We start from the raw sequence: 17,704 nt of genomic DNA, 5'->3' as shown, positions 1-17,704 counted from the left end.
GTAGAGCTATGAATTATAAATATACTGGAACTCCAATTTTTATGTTCATGCATTTTCTTTCTAAAATTCATGAAATGACGATTTAATAATTGTCATGTTTAGTATATTAACTTCATTCTTGAAAGTATGAGAGTTTGGGGAGAGTGCGTATGTTTTAAATAATGCCATCCACAGAAGAGAGTAACAACTAAAAATTGCCGAAACTTAATACCGGGAAAATTGGTTGTTCTATAAGGTCTTACTACTGTCAGACTACATAGAAACATGCTGATTGGTATTTTGTTTGTATGCATTTGGTTGCTTTGTTCATTATCACTCACTTTGATGTGTTTTACAACTCCTAATGTATTTTCAGCAGCAAGTTTCACAAAGCTTGTTTCCCTTGTCTGTTCCCCCCTGTTTGACCACTGGACTCTTCCAGTTAGTGCATGTGTACTTGCATCTATTGTGACAACTAACGTAGATGGCCTTTCTTTTATGAATACAGATATTAAACATTAATTTATCTATTTCAAATAATGATAATTGTCAAAATATTATCCCTCAATATATCAGAATAACTTTTTGTTTTAAAAAAATTGAGATGGATCAATATGAAATTTTTACAATAACAATAAACTATAGACATAAAATTTACCATTACTGACAACCGATATTTTACTGATCCAATGCAAAATTGCAAATGTTCCTTGCAGATTTTGATTGATTTGTTCTGCTTTAGTAATGTATGTGGCAAAGTAACTACAAAAGGTTTTGCCTTAGATAAAGAAACTGCATATTTAGACACTTACTTTATAACCATGTTATATGATCTGTATCTTCATATTCACTGGTGTGACCAGGATTTTAGAAAGAAGGGGTTTCATATACTTTTTTGCCATCTTTTCCTACCTTTGACAGTTTTTTTTTTTAGGAATACTGGGCAAAAGGGGGGGTTTGACTCTCACCAACCCCCCCCCCCACTCCTTTTGCACACCACTCTTCAATGAATAATGAAAGAATATGAATATAAAAATAATATGACAGCATTTCGGATCAGTACATACCAATATGCATATATTGGCTGATATTGCTAAAGTTCAAAATTAATCTGTCCCATCTCTAATAAATATTGATTTAAAAAAGAAAAGAAATAACATCTTTTTGGATGTATTTCAAGAGGTCTCATGCTCACTTCTTCAGACTTTTATTTCAAAAGCAGAAATATAAAGTGCAAACAAAACATAAGCAGCATCGAAACAAATTTAGCAATACAAATGCTGACACAGACACTAAAAGTTATTAAATTTGTTCCCCCATTGTTGCCTCAATTAGCAACTTCCAACCTTTACTGTGATAATTTTCTGTTTGTGAGTTTTTCCTATATATAAAAGAGATACTTTTATTTTATCTGATTGTAATGTAGGATTTTACTCCTATACTAAATGTCGATGTTGGTTCGGCTCATGTGTGAGTCACCCAAAAAAAAAAAAAAAAGAGAAAGAGAGAGAGGGGGAAGTTGTTTCAAAAAAGAATGTTAAACTTTATATACATTTGTTATTTAAAAAAATATATATTGAAAAGTTAGTATAAAATCAGCATAAATGTTCAGTTATATCATACAGAAGAAAACACCATAGATTTGAAGGTTTAATATTTATCTTGGTCTTATTTATCTGTGTAAATTTAAAAATATTATTAGGAAGCTAAATGCTGGATCATTAGATTACATAGGCCTAATACTCACATACTCGGCATTTAATTCTTTAGTTTAAAAATTTGCGTATTAAAGTTTGTACATCCAAATAACTTTTGTTGTATGTGTAAGTGTACTATCCTTTTAAGAATTCCTCAATATGTAAAATTAAGTGTACTCTACGAAATGCCAATATTTGGGCTGTGAAACACCATTTAAACAGTGGGTATTATTGGTATTTTGTTGTGTAGATTTTATTTTCAGAAGTGAGTATTATGGTTGGTTACACACTTACTTTAGTTGAAAGTGTGTATACCTTGCTGAGAGAAAAATTATGGAATGTCATTGTAAAGTATTGAAGAAATTTTGAAATGAGTTGAAAATGAATAAAGAATATTTATTCTACGAATCGTGCATTCCTCTTATTTTTTGAACATGTATTTCCTCTTTAGTCTTAGATGGTAATAATAGATAAACATAATGGTAATAGCTTGCAAGGTAGGTCATGCAATCTGATTTAAGTAAGTATGGTAACTATGAAATAAGTACAGGCTATGCCAAGTTTGTTAAGAACATTTGACTGATGCCAGAGCAGCTTTTTCCGAATTTTCCTATCCTTTCAGAAAATCACTATGATATTCCAAAATGTGAAAAATTGCATATGCTTAGAGCATTCACATGAATCTTCATGTGATTTGCTTTCGCTGTTGCCTAGATATTCTCAGTTCTCAACTATATTAAACTATTGATAATATCTGGAGAACAGTAAAGGCACACCACTCGAAGATTCACTTGAATGCTGTAGAACGAATTTTAAAGCAGATGTAATTTTTCAAATTTTTAATTTTGTGGAACTTTTTCGAAAGGAGAGGAATTTCGAAAAAAAAGCTGCCCTGACATCAGCCAAAGGTCCAACTGACAGTAAACTTGACAAAAGTCACAACACGCTCATTTTAGTCCAAATATTTGGATATTCCAGGAAGGAAGACATAGCTGGCCACATTGCACTGGCACTGACCTTGATTTCCCTCCTTGGCCTATAACCATGTTTTAAGCTACCTTGATATCTTGCTAAGAAGAAATTTCCATCCTTAAGGAAGAACCCATGTGGTACAAATTTGAACTAAAATAAAGTACATGCTGTAACTTTTTCAGATTTAACATAATTATTTTTAGAATGAGAAAGGATTCTGTTGATTTTAGAATTCATTCTTATCACAAGTAACTCAAAGAAGGACTATTTATTTAGATAATTCATACAGATTCACTCCTTTGAGCTTATGTCATGTAGTATGCAACCACTAGCAGAATAGTTGAGCTCTCTCTACATATTAAAAAATACAAATATAATTCTATGTATATTAGCTACCGTTAATATAGAAAGTGAAATTCAAAAATGTTATGATGATGAATCTTGTGGTACATATATGAAAATATTTTTACACGGATCTTTTCTTTTGTTCCCATGAGCTCAACTTCACGAAAGAAGAAAAACATTATGTCTCGGTGGAAGTGCAAGAAGGAAGTTTGCATTTCTTCCATCTGATCAATCTCTTGGGACAGCGTTTACCACCATTTTGCGCAGGCATCTGAAAATAAAGCAACATTTTATTCAGTGTGAATTGTATAATTCTGTTTCAGGTTTGGTTTTGAGTTGACTATTTCGTACAGGCAAGTGTATCTAGAAATATGTGTCGGGAGGGGGGGGGGGTCCGAAGCAAGTGTCTGAGGAATAATAATAATAATAATGTGTTTAAATTAAAATAATTATATTAAATCAAATTAATACTAATTACAATACATAAATTAATATTATATTATTATTACATGATTAAGTAAAAAGACTGTAGCTATAAAAATAGAGATATAACAGCAAATTATGTAGTTCTAAATTATGTAACCTTCTCCACTCACCTGTCTCCTCATCCCTTTTAGGTCCAAATATTTTCCTAAGGATCTTATTTTCAAATACTCTCAATTTATGTTCCTCTTTCAATATAAGGGACCAAGTTTCACACCCATATAATACTACAGGCAAAATTACTGTTTTGTATATTTTAACTTGATTAAAAAAGTTCAGAGGAAATTGATAACCATCGATTATGCAACAAATGCTAATATTTTCATTACTTCTTTTTAGTACTTGGTAAGTCTTTCGGGGGGTCTGGACCCCTGGACCCCTCCTAAATATGTTCTTCCTGTCCCTCAAAGCTGTATTATCCCAATATAATCCTTATCTTCCATTAAGTTCAGAGGAAATTATACAACAAATGCTAAACGAGTATATTTTCATTATTTAAAATGTTTAGTTTGTTTTATAATAAAATAAATTTCTGCCTTGGTCAGCATATTGAGTTTTTCATATCATGGAAACAAGGCTTAATGGTGTTATAATTTCCTTATTCAATTTTCGTTCTTAATAGGTCTTTTACTAACTAACTAACTAACTAACTCTCTAGCCTTCTTAAACCCGAAGGTTCATGGCTGCAGCAACACAGGCCTTCCATCTGTCCCTATCTTGTGCAAGATCTATATACTCTTTTCCATCCCTACCGATTTCCTTTAGGTCCATCTCGACGTTGTCCCTCCATCTTCGTCTTGGCCTTCCTACTGGTCTCTTACCATCAGGTTTCCCAACAAGAATCCTGTAAACTCCTCTTTCCTCTCCCATTCGTGCCACATGGCCTGCCCACCTAAGTCTTCTTGATTTAATTATTCTAATAATGTCTGGACATGAATACAAATTATGTAGTTCTAAATTATGTAACCTTCTCCACTCACCTGTCTCCTCATCCCTTTTAGGTCCAAATATTTTCCTAAGGATCCTATTTTCAAATACTCTCAATTTATGTTCCTCTTTCAATGTAAGGGACCAAGTTTCACACCCATATAATACTACAGGCAAAATTACTGTTTTGTATATTTTAACTTTTAGTTTCTTAGATATTAAACGAGAAGACAAAAGTTTATGAAGAGAGAAGTAACATGCATTTCCTGAATTAAGCCTACTTTTTATTTCCTCTTTAATATAATTTTCATTTGTTAATATTACTCCTAAGTATTTGAATTTGGAAACTGTTTCAAACGAGTTGTTACCAATAATTAGATTTTGATTATTATCTAACACTTGGTTTCGGCCTGTAAGCATATATTTAGTTTTCTCTTTGTTAACTTCCAAACCTATCTCTTTAGCAGTTTTGAAAAATATTTTAGCATTATTCTTAATTGTATTCACATCATCCCCCAGTAAGTCTACATCATCTGCATATGCTAACAACTGAGTCACACCATTTAATTTTAGTCCTTCTTTAGTTTCGTTTACCTTCCTAACAGCATATTCTAAGGCAAAATTAAAGAGCAATGGAGATAATGCATCTCCTTGTTTTAACCCATCATGAATTGTAAATTTGTCAGACATATTAATACCCACACGAATTTTACTTTCTGTTTCACTGGTGCATACTTTTATCATACTAACAAGCTTCTTAGGTATTCCAAAGTCTACTAATATATTATATAATTTATCTCTTTTGACCGAATCATATGCTTTTTTGAAATCAACGAATAGCTGATGAACATTTTGATTATATTCCCACTTTTTTTCGAGTGTCTGTCTGATGTGAAAAATTTGATCTGTAGTTGATCTGTTGCGTTTAAATCCACATTGATAATCACCTATAATTTCATTAGCATATGGGGTTAGTCTTGTTAAAAGAATGTTAGATAATATTTTATATGTTGTTGAGAGTAGAGAAATTCCACGGTAATTATTGCAGTTCATTTTATCACCTTTTTTAAACACAGGAACAATTATGGATTCTTTCCACTGTTGAGGGATTTCTTCTTTATTCCATATTAAACAAATTAATTTATGAATTTGACATATTAATGAATTTTCACCATATTTAATTAACTCAGCTGGTATTAAATCAATGCCAGGTGCTTTGTTATTCTTTAGCCTTTTAATAGCATCTTTAACTTCAGTCAAGTTAGGTTCTGGAACTAAAGGTTCTGCTGTGTGGACTTCATTTACTTCTGATTTATCTCCTACATGGACATTTAAAAGGTCATTAAAGTAGTTCTTCCATCTATTTAGAATATCGCTTGGGTCAGCTAGAAAATCACCGTCTTTATCTTTTATCAAGTTTACTTTAGGTTGCCACCCCTTTCTAAACTCATTTACACCTTTATATAAATCTCTGATATTTTTATTTTTGCTGTTTGTTTCAATTTCGTTAATTTTGCTTTTCAAGTAATCTCGTTTTTTACTTCTAAACGTGCGGTTAACTTCTCGCTTTATTCTATTATAATTGTTTAGATTTGTATCATCAGAGTTATTTAACCACCTAAGTCTAGCCTGATTTCTTATTTCTATTAGATTATGACATTCATTATCAAACCATGGCTTACTTTTTCTCGGTTTATGGTATCCTATACTTTCTTTAGCTGCTGATTCTATTGCATTACGTATGTGCTCCCAATTCTTATTTACGTCTGTTTCATTTATATTTTCATCATCATTTAAATCCTGCAAAACATCAAATCTATTTGACAGTTTAATTTGGTAATCTTTCTTAATTCTTTCATCAGTAAACTTTCCTGTATCAAATTTTATAACTTTTAGATTTTGTTGCTTATGATTTATCACTGAGAGTCTTTCTCTTAATTTAGCAATTACTAAATAATGGTCACTGGCACAGTCAGCACCTCTATGTGTACGAACGTCAATTATACTAGTATGCCTTCTCTTATCAATGAGAATATGATCTATCTGATTATGAGTTTTACCATCTGGAGAAGACCAGGTATATTTATGGATATCTTTATGTTTAAAAGTGGTACTTTTCACAATTAAATTCTTTGAGGTTGCAAAAGTAATCAATCTTATACCATTATCATTACTTAATTCATGAAGACTTTCTTTACCAATTGTGGGTTTAAATGTCTCTTCTTTGCCAATCTGTGCATTACAGTCACCTAACAGAATTTTCATATCATACTGAGAAAATTTATCAAAGACCTGTTCTAACTCTGTATAAAAATCATCTTTAGTATTATCATCATTATCTTCCGTTGGTGCATGTATGTTTATTAAAATAATTTTACACCACCTACCCTGTAAAACTGAATATGATATCCTATCATTAATAAATTCTACTGTTTTAAGAGCCGAGATAATTCTATTATTTATGAAAAAGCCTGTTCCAAAATTATGATTTTCAGTACCACCATAGAAAAAAGTATAATTTTTAGTTTTACAATTCCCTTCTCCTGGCCACCTAACTTCCTGGACAGCTACTACATCTAATTTATACCTAACTATCTCATTAACTGTACACTGAAATGCCCCAGGCCGGTAAAGGCTCAGAACATTCCAGGTGCCTAATTTAATATCCTTATTCCTAACGTAGATCTTATCCTTAGTCCAGGGACCTCCCAAAGTAGTCCCCACCCGGAGATCCGAACGGGGGACTATTTTACCTCCGGAATATTTTACCTTGGGAACATCCATGGCCTTATATTGCTGATTCTTGACATGGCTTTTTACAGTGCAGAGTTGTCAGCTCTACGCCTAACCCCCAATATGAATGGAGGAACTACTACAGAAGACAAACACAAACACATTAGAGAGCACAACTACTACACAAGACATACACAAACACATTATTTTTAAACAACAAACACAAATACAACAAAAAAGTAGGCCTTTTACTACTACTACTTATGTTTTTATAATTACATACATTTGTAATTTCCATATTCTGTATATCTATATACAATTTGCATAACTGTATACTTAACATTAATTCACGTAGGACAAAAAGCTGTTTTTATAATAATCAATGTAAAATACACTGTAAGTTTAAATGTAACCCTATTTCAAATAATAATAATAATAATAATAATAATGATAGTTGCTGTAACTTACAGCCTATAAGTCGCAGAAAACAATACTTTTTGCTATAAAATATCTCTACAATTTCACCATTCGAATTACATTAATTCTTTCCAGAAATCTCAGGGGGGGGGGGTTGGCTGTGGGCACCCATGCTGGTCAGTGAATCAGTCCCTACCATTGCCAAAGCTTACTTCTACGCTATACATTGCCTTCTTTCCCTGCTATGCACTCTTTTACTCCAAACAATATCCGTGCAACATGATAACTGTTGTGGTGTTAATGTTTGCATTGGCCCAAGGCTGAAACACAAAAATGTGGCAATGCCACAAACCTACCCTTGAGCTATGTTCCCTTGTCCACTTGTCGGTAGAATTAAGGGTGGTAGTGTTGACAGTTACTGATCATTTCCAGGAAAAGAATTATTTGTGTTAATTTCTTGTATAAACTTGTCTATTAAGATTAACTATTTATTATACATTTACGAAAAGTCCTCTTCTTACATAGGGATTTAGAATTCATAATATGGATAATACAACATGCTTGACATAAACCTGTTAATATTGAAGGTGTGTAAATGAGAAAGGAAACACAGAAATAGGATGCAACTTCAATCATTGTGTACTAAGAATGCATCAATTAGAATATTTAAATAGTTTTATCTCATAGATTGTCATTGTAAAACCTCAAGATTGGAAAAACAAAAGAAGAAAAATGAAAGAAATTAAATCCATCATGTTTCTTCAAATGCAGCTTAATTTATTAAAGTACTTTTCAATTTTGCATGCCTCTGATAGTATGCTTGAACCTGTAAGTATTTTATTGTGAAATAAATTAGTTTTTAATATATTGTTGTGCTTGTAGGCATGTGAAGTTGAAAACACTTTGGATTGTTGTGTAAAGTTAGAGAGCATGGAAATTTTAAAAAATATATCCAATAATTAGTACTACAATAGCGTGGAAAGATTTCCGTTAGCTATGATAAGCAGATGTCAGGACCTTCAGAGTATTTGATTCGATATTTTTAATTCTTGAAATGCCATTCTGCTGAGGTTGCAAGTGTGGGTCCATGTTGACGTATCACAGGACATTCTGCCTGCATAATCGAGGTATTTTTCAAAATGTTCTATTTTTTTGGAAAACTACTTATTCATGTTCCAAATTCTGAAAAATTACAATTATATCATTTTATAATTTTTTCTACAACATTCAAGTACTTTCACCACTATGTGGCAATACTTTTGTAGCACTAAGCCTGTTTTTCTATTGCATATATCTAGACAACAGTGAAAGAAAACCACATAAGAATTAATTTAATTGCTCTAGGAGGAATTCTAGACAGATTTCATTTTCAGAATTTGAAATATCGTAGTTGTTTTTCAAAAAGAGAGATGTTTTTGAAAATGGCTTTGCTTCCATAAGTCAAATGTCCAGTGACACCTTAATCCAGTGCAGTGTCACAAAAACCAAGTGAATTTATTCAGTGCCCAAAAATGAATTTGAAAGCTATGATGAAGTGAAAATCAATACAGTCTTCAATCCAAATACAAGGGTATTATTTGGCTTGATGAGAAACTACTTTGCGAAAGGTGAAAGTGAATCAAAAAAGATGTGTATTATGTGAGAGTGTGTGAAAAGAAAGGAAGAGGTGTGAATGTTGATGATTGTGTGCATCTACAAGTGATGGAAAGGTGTGATGTGATATGACCAGGAATAGCACTTGGATTCCTCTTTCCTGGAATGATACGTGATCACCTGAGATGAACCTTGTAAATCGACAGAACATCCCGACAACATGCTGCAACATCAAGGCAGAGTTCGAATAACATCAGTAAGGTTAGTTTAATTAACACTATATTTATTTAGTATCAGGGTATTATTTTTAAACAATCTGGTAGCTGGTTCAGGTGATGAGTCAAACTGAACAAAATTATCATGGTGCAAATCTCCAAGTGAAGTCTCTTAATTATGTCAGTGCAGGAAGGGGGGGGGGAGGCTGGGATCTCCAAAGTTATTATGTACTTATTAGTATGTTGCATAGCTTTTATACTTGCCTGGTATCACATATTTCTAACTGATTGTGAAGAAAATATGAAGTAAATGCAAACAAATTCGTAATAATTCACACATTTGTAAATATCAGGTTGATCCTGTGTATTTAAAAAAAGATCAAATGGTTTCTTTTATTATTATTTTTCATCGCTTTCCCACTTGAAATTAATTGCACTGATGTTGAAATTAATAATATTTGGGTTCCAAAACTTGGGGGGAAAGGTGTCAAAACTGGGGGGGGGGGCCAAGACAGGTTACTTTCCCACGTAGGTAAGGTTTAGCATAGTGCAGGGGCAAAAGTGCCAAAAAATGGGGGAGGATAACTGCCCCCCCTAATCGCCCCCCCACTGTATTTGACTGATTGAATTAGGTTACTTTATATCGCTTTTCTAACACTTGTATAAACACGCTGAGGATGAGTGATGATATGATGAAATTGAAGGGACACAAAGAACACCTAGGCTTAGATTCGAACCCGGGACTCCTGACATCGTAGCATACTGTGCTAACCACTCCACTACAGAGAATGGCTGATGAAATGGATGATGGCCCGCAGTTAAGTGACTGACTTTTGTTTTCAACACCAAAGTTCCCAGGTTCACATCCCAGCCTAGGTATGGGTGTTAAATGCATGTCTTATTTAATTAATTTCATCTAATAAACATTCATCATCACGATTATCCAAAAGTGGCAGAGAAGTTATGCTAAATATAAAACCCATGGCAATGATAATTTCAAATCCAGAACCTTTCTTGCTGCAACATGCTTGACCACGAAGACAGCTGTTTTTTTTTTTTTAATTTTTTTAAAAGCTGGAAATTATAGTACACAAATAATATCAAACTCTTATTTATACAATGCCATTAAATATTAGCAAAACTACAGTACCTTGATCATGCGAGACTTCTGCTTTCTTGCTTTGCCACATGTGGCACTGCAATCTGACCAGTCTGTCCATTTAGTCACAACACAATCTACCACTGGTCCATCATTCGACTCTGTGGCCGTCTCCTCTTCTGGCTTCAAAGTATCAACATCGGTGTTGTTTTCAGATAACAGAAAATCTGAGAAAGAAGAACTCATGTTTCACTTCTTGCTTATTTCTTGTGTACACTGAATTATTGCTGAGTTTATTACTTTCATTACAGACTGTAAAACTTCAGAGCTGATTTCTGAATTTTCAGTCAGGTTTTTTATGATATTGCCTTAACAATTAATAAAAGTACAATGTAGCCGCATGACTCTTCTTTATTCTGTTTTAATTACACAGTCTCTAGATAGAAATGCATCTGAATCATCTAGTCACATATGCTAAGTAAGAAAGTGGATTTATACACTATCTACCAAAAAGTAATTGGGCACCTGTACAAAATGGTTGTCTGGTGATGCGAACCCTGTTAGAACCTCGTGGAGACACCTCTTGCTGCTATAACAGCAGCCACCCTGTTAGGCATGATCTCGACTAGTTTGTGGAGGACGTCCATTGGAATGCGTCGCCATTCCTCTTGCAAGATCTCACTCAGTTGGACAATGGAATTTGGCTGCATCTCCTGAGACCTAGCCCGCCTGTCCAATGCATCCCAAAGGTGTTCTATGGGATTGAAATCAGGACTCTGTGCAGGCCAGAACAATTGGTGAACATTGTTGCCGGCATACCACTTCATAGTAGCCTCCGAAACATGGCACATAGCATTGTCGTCCTGGAAGTAACAGGGGTCCATTCCGTAAAAACGCCCCAAGGTTGGGAGCATTTCATTGTCTAGCATTGTACAGTATGCCTGTGAGTTCATTGTGCCACGAACAACCACCAGTGGTCGCACACCGTAGTACGTGAAACAACCCCACACCATTACTCCACCACCACCAAATTTCCTGGTAGGCACTATACACTCTGGTAGAAGCCGTTCTCCAGGTAGCCGCCACACCTATACACGTCCATCAGACCGAAACAATGTGAATCTCGACTCATCACTCCACAGAACAGCTTTCCACTGCTCCAGTGTCCAGTTGCGACGGTCCAAACACCACTTGAGACTCTGAGCTTTTTTCACCTTGGTGATATGAAGCTTATGTGCTGCTGCTCTTCCGGAATATCTGAGTTGGTGGACCTGTGTTCGCAATGTTCCAATGAAAACTGACGCCCCTGTTGCTGCCGTAAACTCCTGTCTGATGGTAGTCATCGGCTGTGTCCTGTTTTTGACAATTTCACGTTTTAGGGTTCTCCGATCTCTGTTAGTCAGTTTTTTCGGTCGCCCGGAATGTTCACCATTGTCACAATGTCCATGCACCTTCCACTTACGAAGCACAAATGCTATTGTTGATTTGGTCCTGTTTAACTTTGCGGCTATGGCCCTGCTAGACAGCCCACTGAGGTGGCAGCCTACAATTATGCTCTTAATCAAATCTGATAGCTCTGTACTACGCGCCATCTCTTTCACAAGTGGTTCTCTTGCTCAAGGAACAACATGAAGGCCACACGAATCAAATTAGATACTAAATGATTCAGATTAGATACTAAATTAACCACCATCATAGGTGCCCAATTACTTTTTTGGTAGATAGTGTAGTTCACTTTCTTCACAGAATGATGCGGTAAACGCGGTTAAAAATTACTTACGACTGTAAGAATGTTTTAAGTCAACTTTGTGCATAGATATGCTAGTCGGGACTGAACCTACAGTTTAATGTAAGATATGAACCATTATGTGGCTCCCCCAAGTATCAAACCTGAGAACCCTTGATTACAAGGTGATTACATTATCACTACACCATGGGAGACCTTCTCTATATAGAGTTATCCCACCCTGCTTTGGCCAGTCAGCATACAATCAAGGATTAATCACTTTGATATTTTACCTACCTCGTACAATTTCACAAGCCGAGTTACAGTCATCATATGTGGCAAAATTATTCCGGTTTCCTCGGCAACCACCATAGATAAATTGCAAGCACATTGCCTTTTGACTGTCAAAGTACCATCGTGAAAAGTAACCTCTGCAGGGCCCCACTTCCTTTTCCTGCATGCAGGCCTCTGTAAAAGAAATACAAAGTCAATATAAATATCTCCTTGTTACAAAGTGTCCATATAACGCCATATTATTGTGTGCAGCAGTTTACAGCATGCTAATTCTCCTTGTCACTTACTTTTTTGTTGGTGATTTCCAATCAAACTAAATTATTCACGGTGTTCGGAAGTAGCATGCTACATGTGGTGGTGTGGCGTAGCGAAGCTACATTTTAAAAAAATTGTTGGCTGTAGCTTCACTACAAATTGTATATAGCTTGCAGTGGAAAACTCGCTATAGCTTCTATTGAGAAGGCTATTGATTTTACACCTTACATTGTAGTATTTTGTAATGTTCCGAACACTGACTATTAATTCAGTTAACTGGCCATATTCACATTGTATCTAAATATATCTGTTTGATGGTTACATGGAGATATATAATTCATTCTAATGAGTTCATGTTTCATTTTTCTGTGCACTTTTTGTTCGCGATCAATTTCACCACCTGTCTGGTGGCAGTACATGCCTGACGAAGAAACCAGACAGGTGGCAAAATCGATCGCGAACAAAAAGTGCATGCAAAAATGAAACGTGAACTCGTTAGAATGAATGGTCACATTCATTATCTTCATAACTAAATTGACAAAAACAATCATGAATAAGCCAAACTTCAGTTGAAAGCAATTTGTCATCGCTTTCTCACAGCCTAAGAAAGTTTTGCATTAAAATTAGCAATTGCAAAAACTTCCCTTCAGGGGTGGATGAGCCGCTACGTAAGGCATCCTCCACTCCAAGCAAACACCACACCAGATATTGCAATTTGTTATGGGAGGTCAGCCCTGGGTGGCGAAGAAACTTCGAACATTCTGTAGAAAGTGGAAAGAATGTATCAAGTAAGACTTAAAGCCATGATTTAAAATCTGTAAGTAATTTTGATTCTGAAGTATATTAAAGCAAACAAAAAACGAAAAAAAAAAGAATTGTAAGCTTGGAGAGAGAGATACTCTTCATTTAAATTAGAAATATGCAGATTAGAGATGTGATTACTGTAATTTCCAATGTAAGAAAATTGGTCAAAATTGACTTACCAAAATAGATGAAACCAATTCCAATATTCAATATCTTGTTTTCAACATTTTGCTTCTTATTTCTCATAACTTCTTATTTAGCATCCACTTTTTGACACTTTTGGCTATTCACAATGAACACGATGTAGGTGATGAGATGAAATTATTGAATACCCATGTCCATGCCATGCATATGCTTTATTTTATTTTCAAAAAGGTAAAAATAAATTTTAACATTAAAGTGTGATATAGAAATTTATTTGAAAATACCAGAAAAATCAGAGAATATTGGACAAAATAAATAAACTTTCAAGCTATAAATATTCAGAATTATAAACAAAGGCACATTCTGAAAGTTTTCATTAAAAATTCTAGTATGCTAAAAATGCCATCTTAGAAACATGAAACATAGAAAAATCATTGCCATACTAAACTAGTAAATAACTGCAAATTAGATGGCAGATTTGAATGTGATAGTAATTAAAGAATGATTTTTTTGTATGTGATGCAGTCCTTCTGTTAAAAATAAACAGCGTGTTAAAGAAGTATAATTTTCACAAAGTATACTATTTTGTGAGATTTGAATTGCCATATACATTTAATTATTTGATTATATTTGCACATACATTTGTCCATACACTTCTCACAGCTGCCACTATGTCCATGCATGTTAGACATACAGGTTGCAAATGTACATACCCTTAGCATCAGCCATTCCAAGCAAACAATCCTTCTCCTGACATGGTTGCCTCTGTCTCAAGTCAAGGTCACATTTTGCCTGGATTTCTTCTGGTACAAGATATATTCTTGCTCTCATGCGCATCCCATTCCCACACGTCACACTGCATGGACTCCACTCACTCCACTCTGTTGCCCGGCACATTGGGTTCTCCTGAAATATAATATATTTTCTCTATAAGTGTCCAACATCATTCGTTATGCCAATTATAATAAGTTCCTGCATTTTTGTAACTATACCCTGTACCAGCTAACTGTAGACCAGGTGAACAAGAACAAATCTCTGCACAAGTAGTGACGTGAGATTGCTCCACCAATGAACAGTGAGAGAAACAGGATTGCATAATGGATGACTGGAATTACCCACTTTCTCCACTTCACTCTGTCAGCGTTGCAAACTTTTGAAAATGATATTACCGTACGCATATGGCAAACGGACCATATTTGTCCCCAGGTCCGTATGCTTGGTTTAAAAATTTCTTAAGGAAATATTAGGGATAAAACAGCAAGTGCCAATTTTGACAAGCCATACATTTAGTGTACGGAGAAATTTCCGTACATGTACGGTCAGAACTGTATGGTTGGCAATGCTGCACTTTCACCACTCGATTTCCCTTCTCCTCTTCTGCCGCTATGCACGGCCCTGCTCTACAGTTAGCTGGAACAGGGTTTACAGCTTCATATATAAGAACTGTAGTAAGATAAAAGATTCTAACAAATTTAATCGGTTATTTAACTACAAAAAAAATTAAAAATGGAAAAGCAATGTGAACTACGAGTACATTCAAATAAACCATACCACTTCAGTCGAATTTGACTCTGGACACACAGGCTTCATCCCCATGCATTTTTCCTTTTCAATAAGAGGTACACGGCATGCTTTTCGGCCCATTCTGTTCAGATAACGACGAGTTCTCATAGAAATTCCTTCTCCACATGTTACAGAGCATTGTGACCACTCGCTCCAGTCAGAAACAGCACACAGACCATTGTTGTCCTCAATGTCACTGTAAAGAAAAGTATATCAGATAATGTAAAGCCTTTATCTCTCTAGTTTTGCACGATATTTAGGGAAGACTCATCACCACAGGAATAAACCAATAATGCTTCTTCTTTAAATAATTGAATGAAAAATATGAAACAAAGAAATTCTAAGATTCTCTTGTCAGTGCTGTATCTACACTTAATGACATCCAACATCTAACATTGCGGTTACTTCCTTACCTTAAAGAATAACACCACATTTACAAGGTGCATTTTTAATCAAATTCAAGGTAAAAAATATTAACAATCGTCACAATAAAAATTAAGTTGTATAATTACTTTCTTTCGTTAAATGTAATAAAATATTTGCTACATACTTGCAAGATGGTATGTCGGCAACACACATTTCTTTTCCAATCAATTGCCTATCACAGCCCATCATTTCCGCTTTCATGGTGTTAACATATGAACGTTGTCTCATTCTCAAACCTTTGCCACAGGTGACAGAACAAAGGCTCCATTCTGACCAGTCGGAGACAGCACACTCAGCTAAATATCATAAACACAGAGAATACAATAAGAATAAATAATGAGAGGTTTTTTGTGAATAAGATACAACACAAATTCCTAACAAGTGTAGCATGAACAGATTTTAGGTAATAGCGTTGTCACACAGATGTGTGATTTGAATCAAGATACTTAAGTATTCATCTGTACATATTGCCACTTACTCTCTTAGTTGTATCAGTTAAGCAGTGATTGGAAAGTTGTTTTCTATAGAGGAACTGAGTTATGGTTACATTTATTTTGCTCACAAAGTAACTCAATTGTAGTCACAGTTACTCATTTTGGACAGTAACTCAGATGCAGTTACCATTACTTCCACTGATATTTCATTCTAGATCTAGCCCATATAATTTGTTTAATTTTCCTCAAATTATAAGTAAGCTTTTAATATAGAAATATAGATCTAAGAAATTTCAATATAAACTTATATTCTTGAAAAAATTGTCATGCAAGACATTTGCTCTCACTTAAGCTTGGAGAAGAAATTTTCTTCCATGCAAAAACGTAAGGAAAACTTATTGTTAACTTTTTAATTCGTTACAAGTAACTTTTAATTGTTACTCCCAAAGACTGGAATAGAGATTACCCAATAGAGCCTAACAAAAAACAATGTACACGTTTATATGTACATACAATATTTTATATATATATATATATATATATATAGATACTTCCAACCCTTCTCTCTTTTTCTTTCTCTTCCTCTTTTTCTTTCTCTTCCAATTCTCCCCTTCCTCTTTTCTTCCTTCTTCTGTTTATGTCCAAGGTAAAAGGAGAGAAAGAAACAAAGCAAAAGTAGAAGGAGAGAAAGGAACAGGAAGAGTAAAATACAAAGAGAGAAAGAAACAGAAAGTGTACAAGTAGAAGGAGAAAAAGGAACAGAGTAAAAGTAGAAGGAATGAGAGAAAGAAAGTAAAAGTAGAAGGAGAGAAAGAAACAAAGAGAAAAGTAAAGTAGAAGGATATGAAACAGAGTAGAAGTAGAAGGAATGAGAGAAACAGATATATATATATATATATATATATATATATATATATATAATGTAGCTGCAAGTCAAAATAGATAAACATTGTTTTTGTTGCACAGCAGCACCCATTTTTTACACTGAAACAATACAGTTCAAAATGTACATTTTCATTACATGTTGTTACTATGCATGCATATGCAGTAAACTATACAGAACATGCATATATTAGGTCTTGTGAATGTTTGTATACAGAATTAATTTAGTAACTGTAAGAAACTCACGTCTCGTAAAATCTTCCGTATTCTCAGCCACGTTTATTTCTTCCCCCAAAGGATCGTCATTGTCACAGCTCTTTTCAAACAGCTGCTCCTTCGTAAGATAGAGACGTGCCAATGGAACCATTTCCTTACCACTAGGATCATAAAATGGAGCATCTGGGTCTTCTGGGTACGTGGTTGTTATTTGTTTAATTCGCTCTTGTGGGTCTGCTGGGTTGTTTGGAGACTATTACAAGAGAGGAATGTGATGAATACTTCAATGCAAGTGTTTGAAATCACTTTAAACATAGCAATAGTTACATTAAGTATTTAAGACAAAGACATGAATCTGAAGGTGAAAATCAATTGTGTTGCAGTACATACATCAGCACAAATATTAAAGTACATAAAAGTATGTTGGCATTTCGCCTGTCATCAGGATAAAACGTAAAACCTCACTAAAACTAGGCAGAAACTGAACTGAACATAAACCA

At 34.4% G+C, this 17,704-nt stretch overlaps 1 protein-coding gene across 1 annotated transcript in view; it reads right to left on the bottom strand.

Annotated features, from left to right (window-relative positions):
* Positions 1 to 2,912: 2,912 nt before the first annotated feature.
* LOC145985335 (spondin-1-like) overlaps positions 2,913 to 17,704 on the bottom strand; it is a 41,367-nt gene continuing 26,575 nt past the window's right edge. Inside the window, exons 8-14 of the mRNA XM_083119231.1 lie at positions 17,235 to 17,457; positions 15,797 to 15,968; positions 15,235 to 15,442; positions 14,397 to 14,589; positions 12,484 to 12,654; positions 10,512 to 10,687; positions 2,913 to 3,264 (exon numbers count right to left, since the gene is read on the bottom strand). Of these exons, the coding sequence (XP_082975357.1) occupies positions 3,172 to 3,264; positions 10,512 to 10,687; positions 12,484 to 12,654; positions 14,397 to 14,589; positions 15,235 to 15,442; positions 15,797 to 15,968; positions 17,235 to 17,457 (1,236 nt within the window). The 3' untranslated portion in view covers positions 2,913 to 3,171. The remainder of the gene's footprint in view (positions 3,265 to 10,511; positions 10,688 to 12,483; positions 12,655 to 14,396; positions 14,590 to 15,234; positions 15,443 to 15,796; positions 15,969 to 17,234; positions 17,458 to 17,704) is intronic.

The sequence above is a fragment of the Lepisma saccharinum genome, chromosome 3, assembly GCF_977018435.1.
Source record: "Lepisma saccharinum chromosome 3, izLepSacc3.1, whole genome shotgun sequence".
Classification (NCBI taxonomy): domain Eukaryota; kingdom Metazoa; phylum Arthropoda; class Insecta; order Zygentoma; family Lepismatidae; genus Lepisma; species Lepisma saccharinum.
This window is presented reverse-complemented; position numbering and strand designations above follow the sequence as displayed.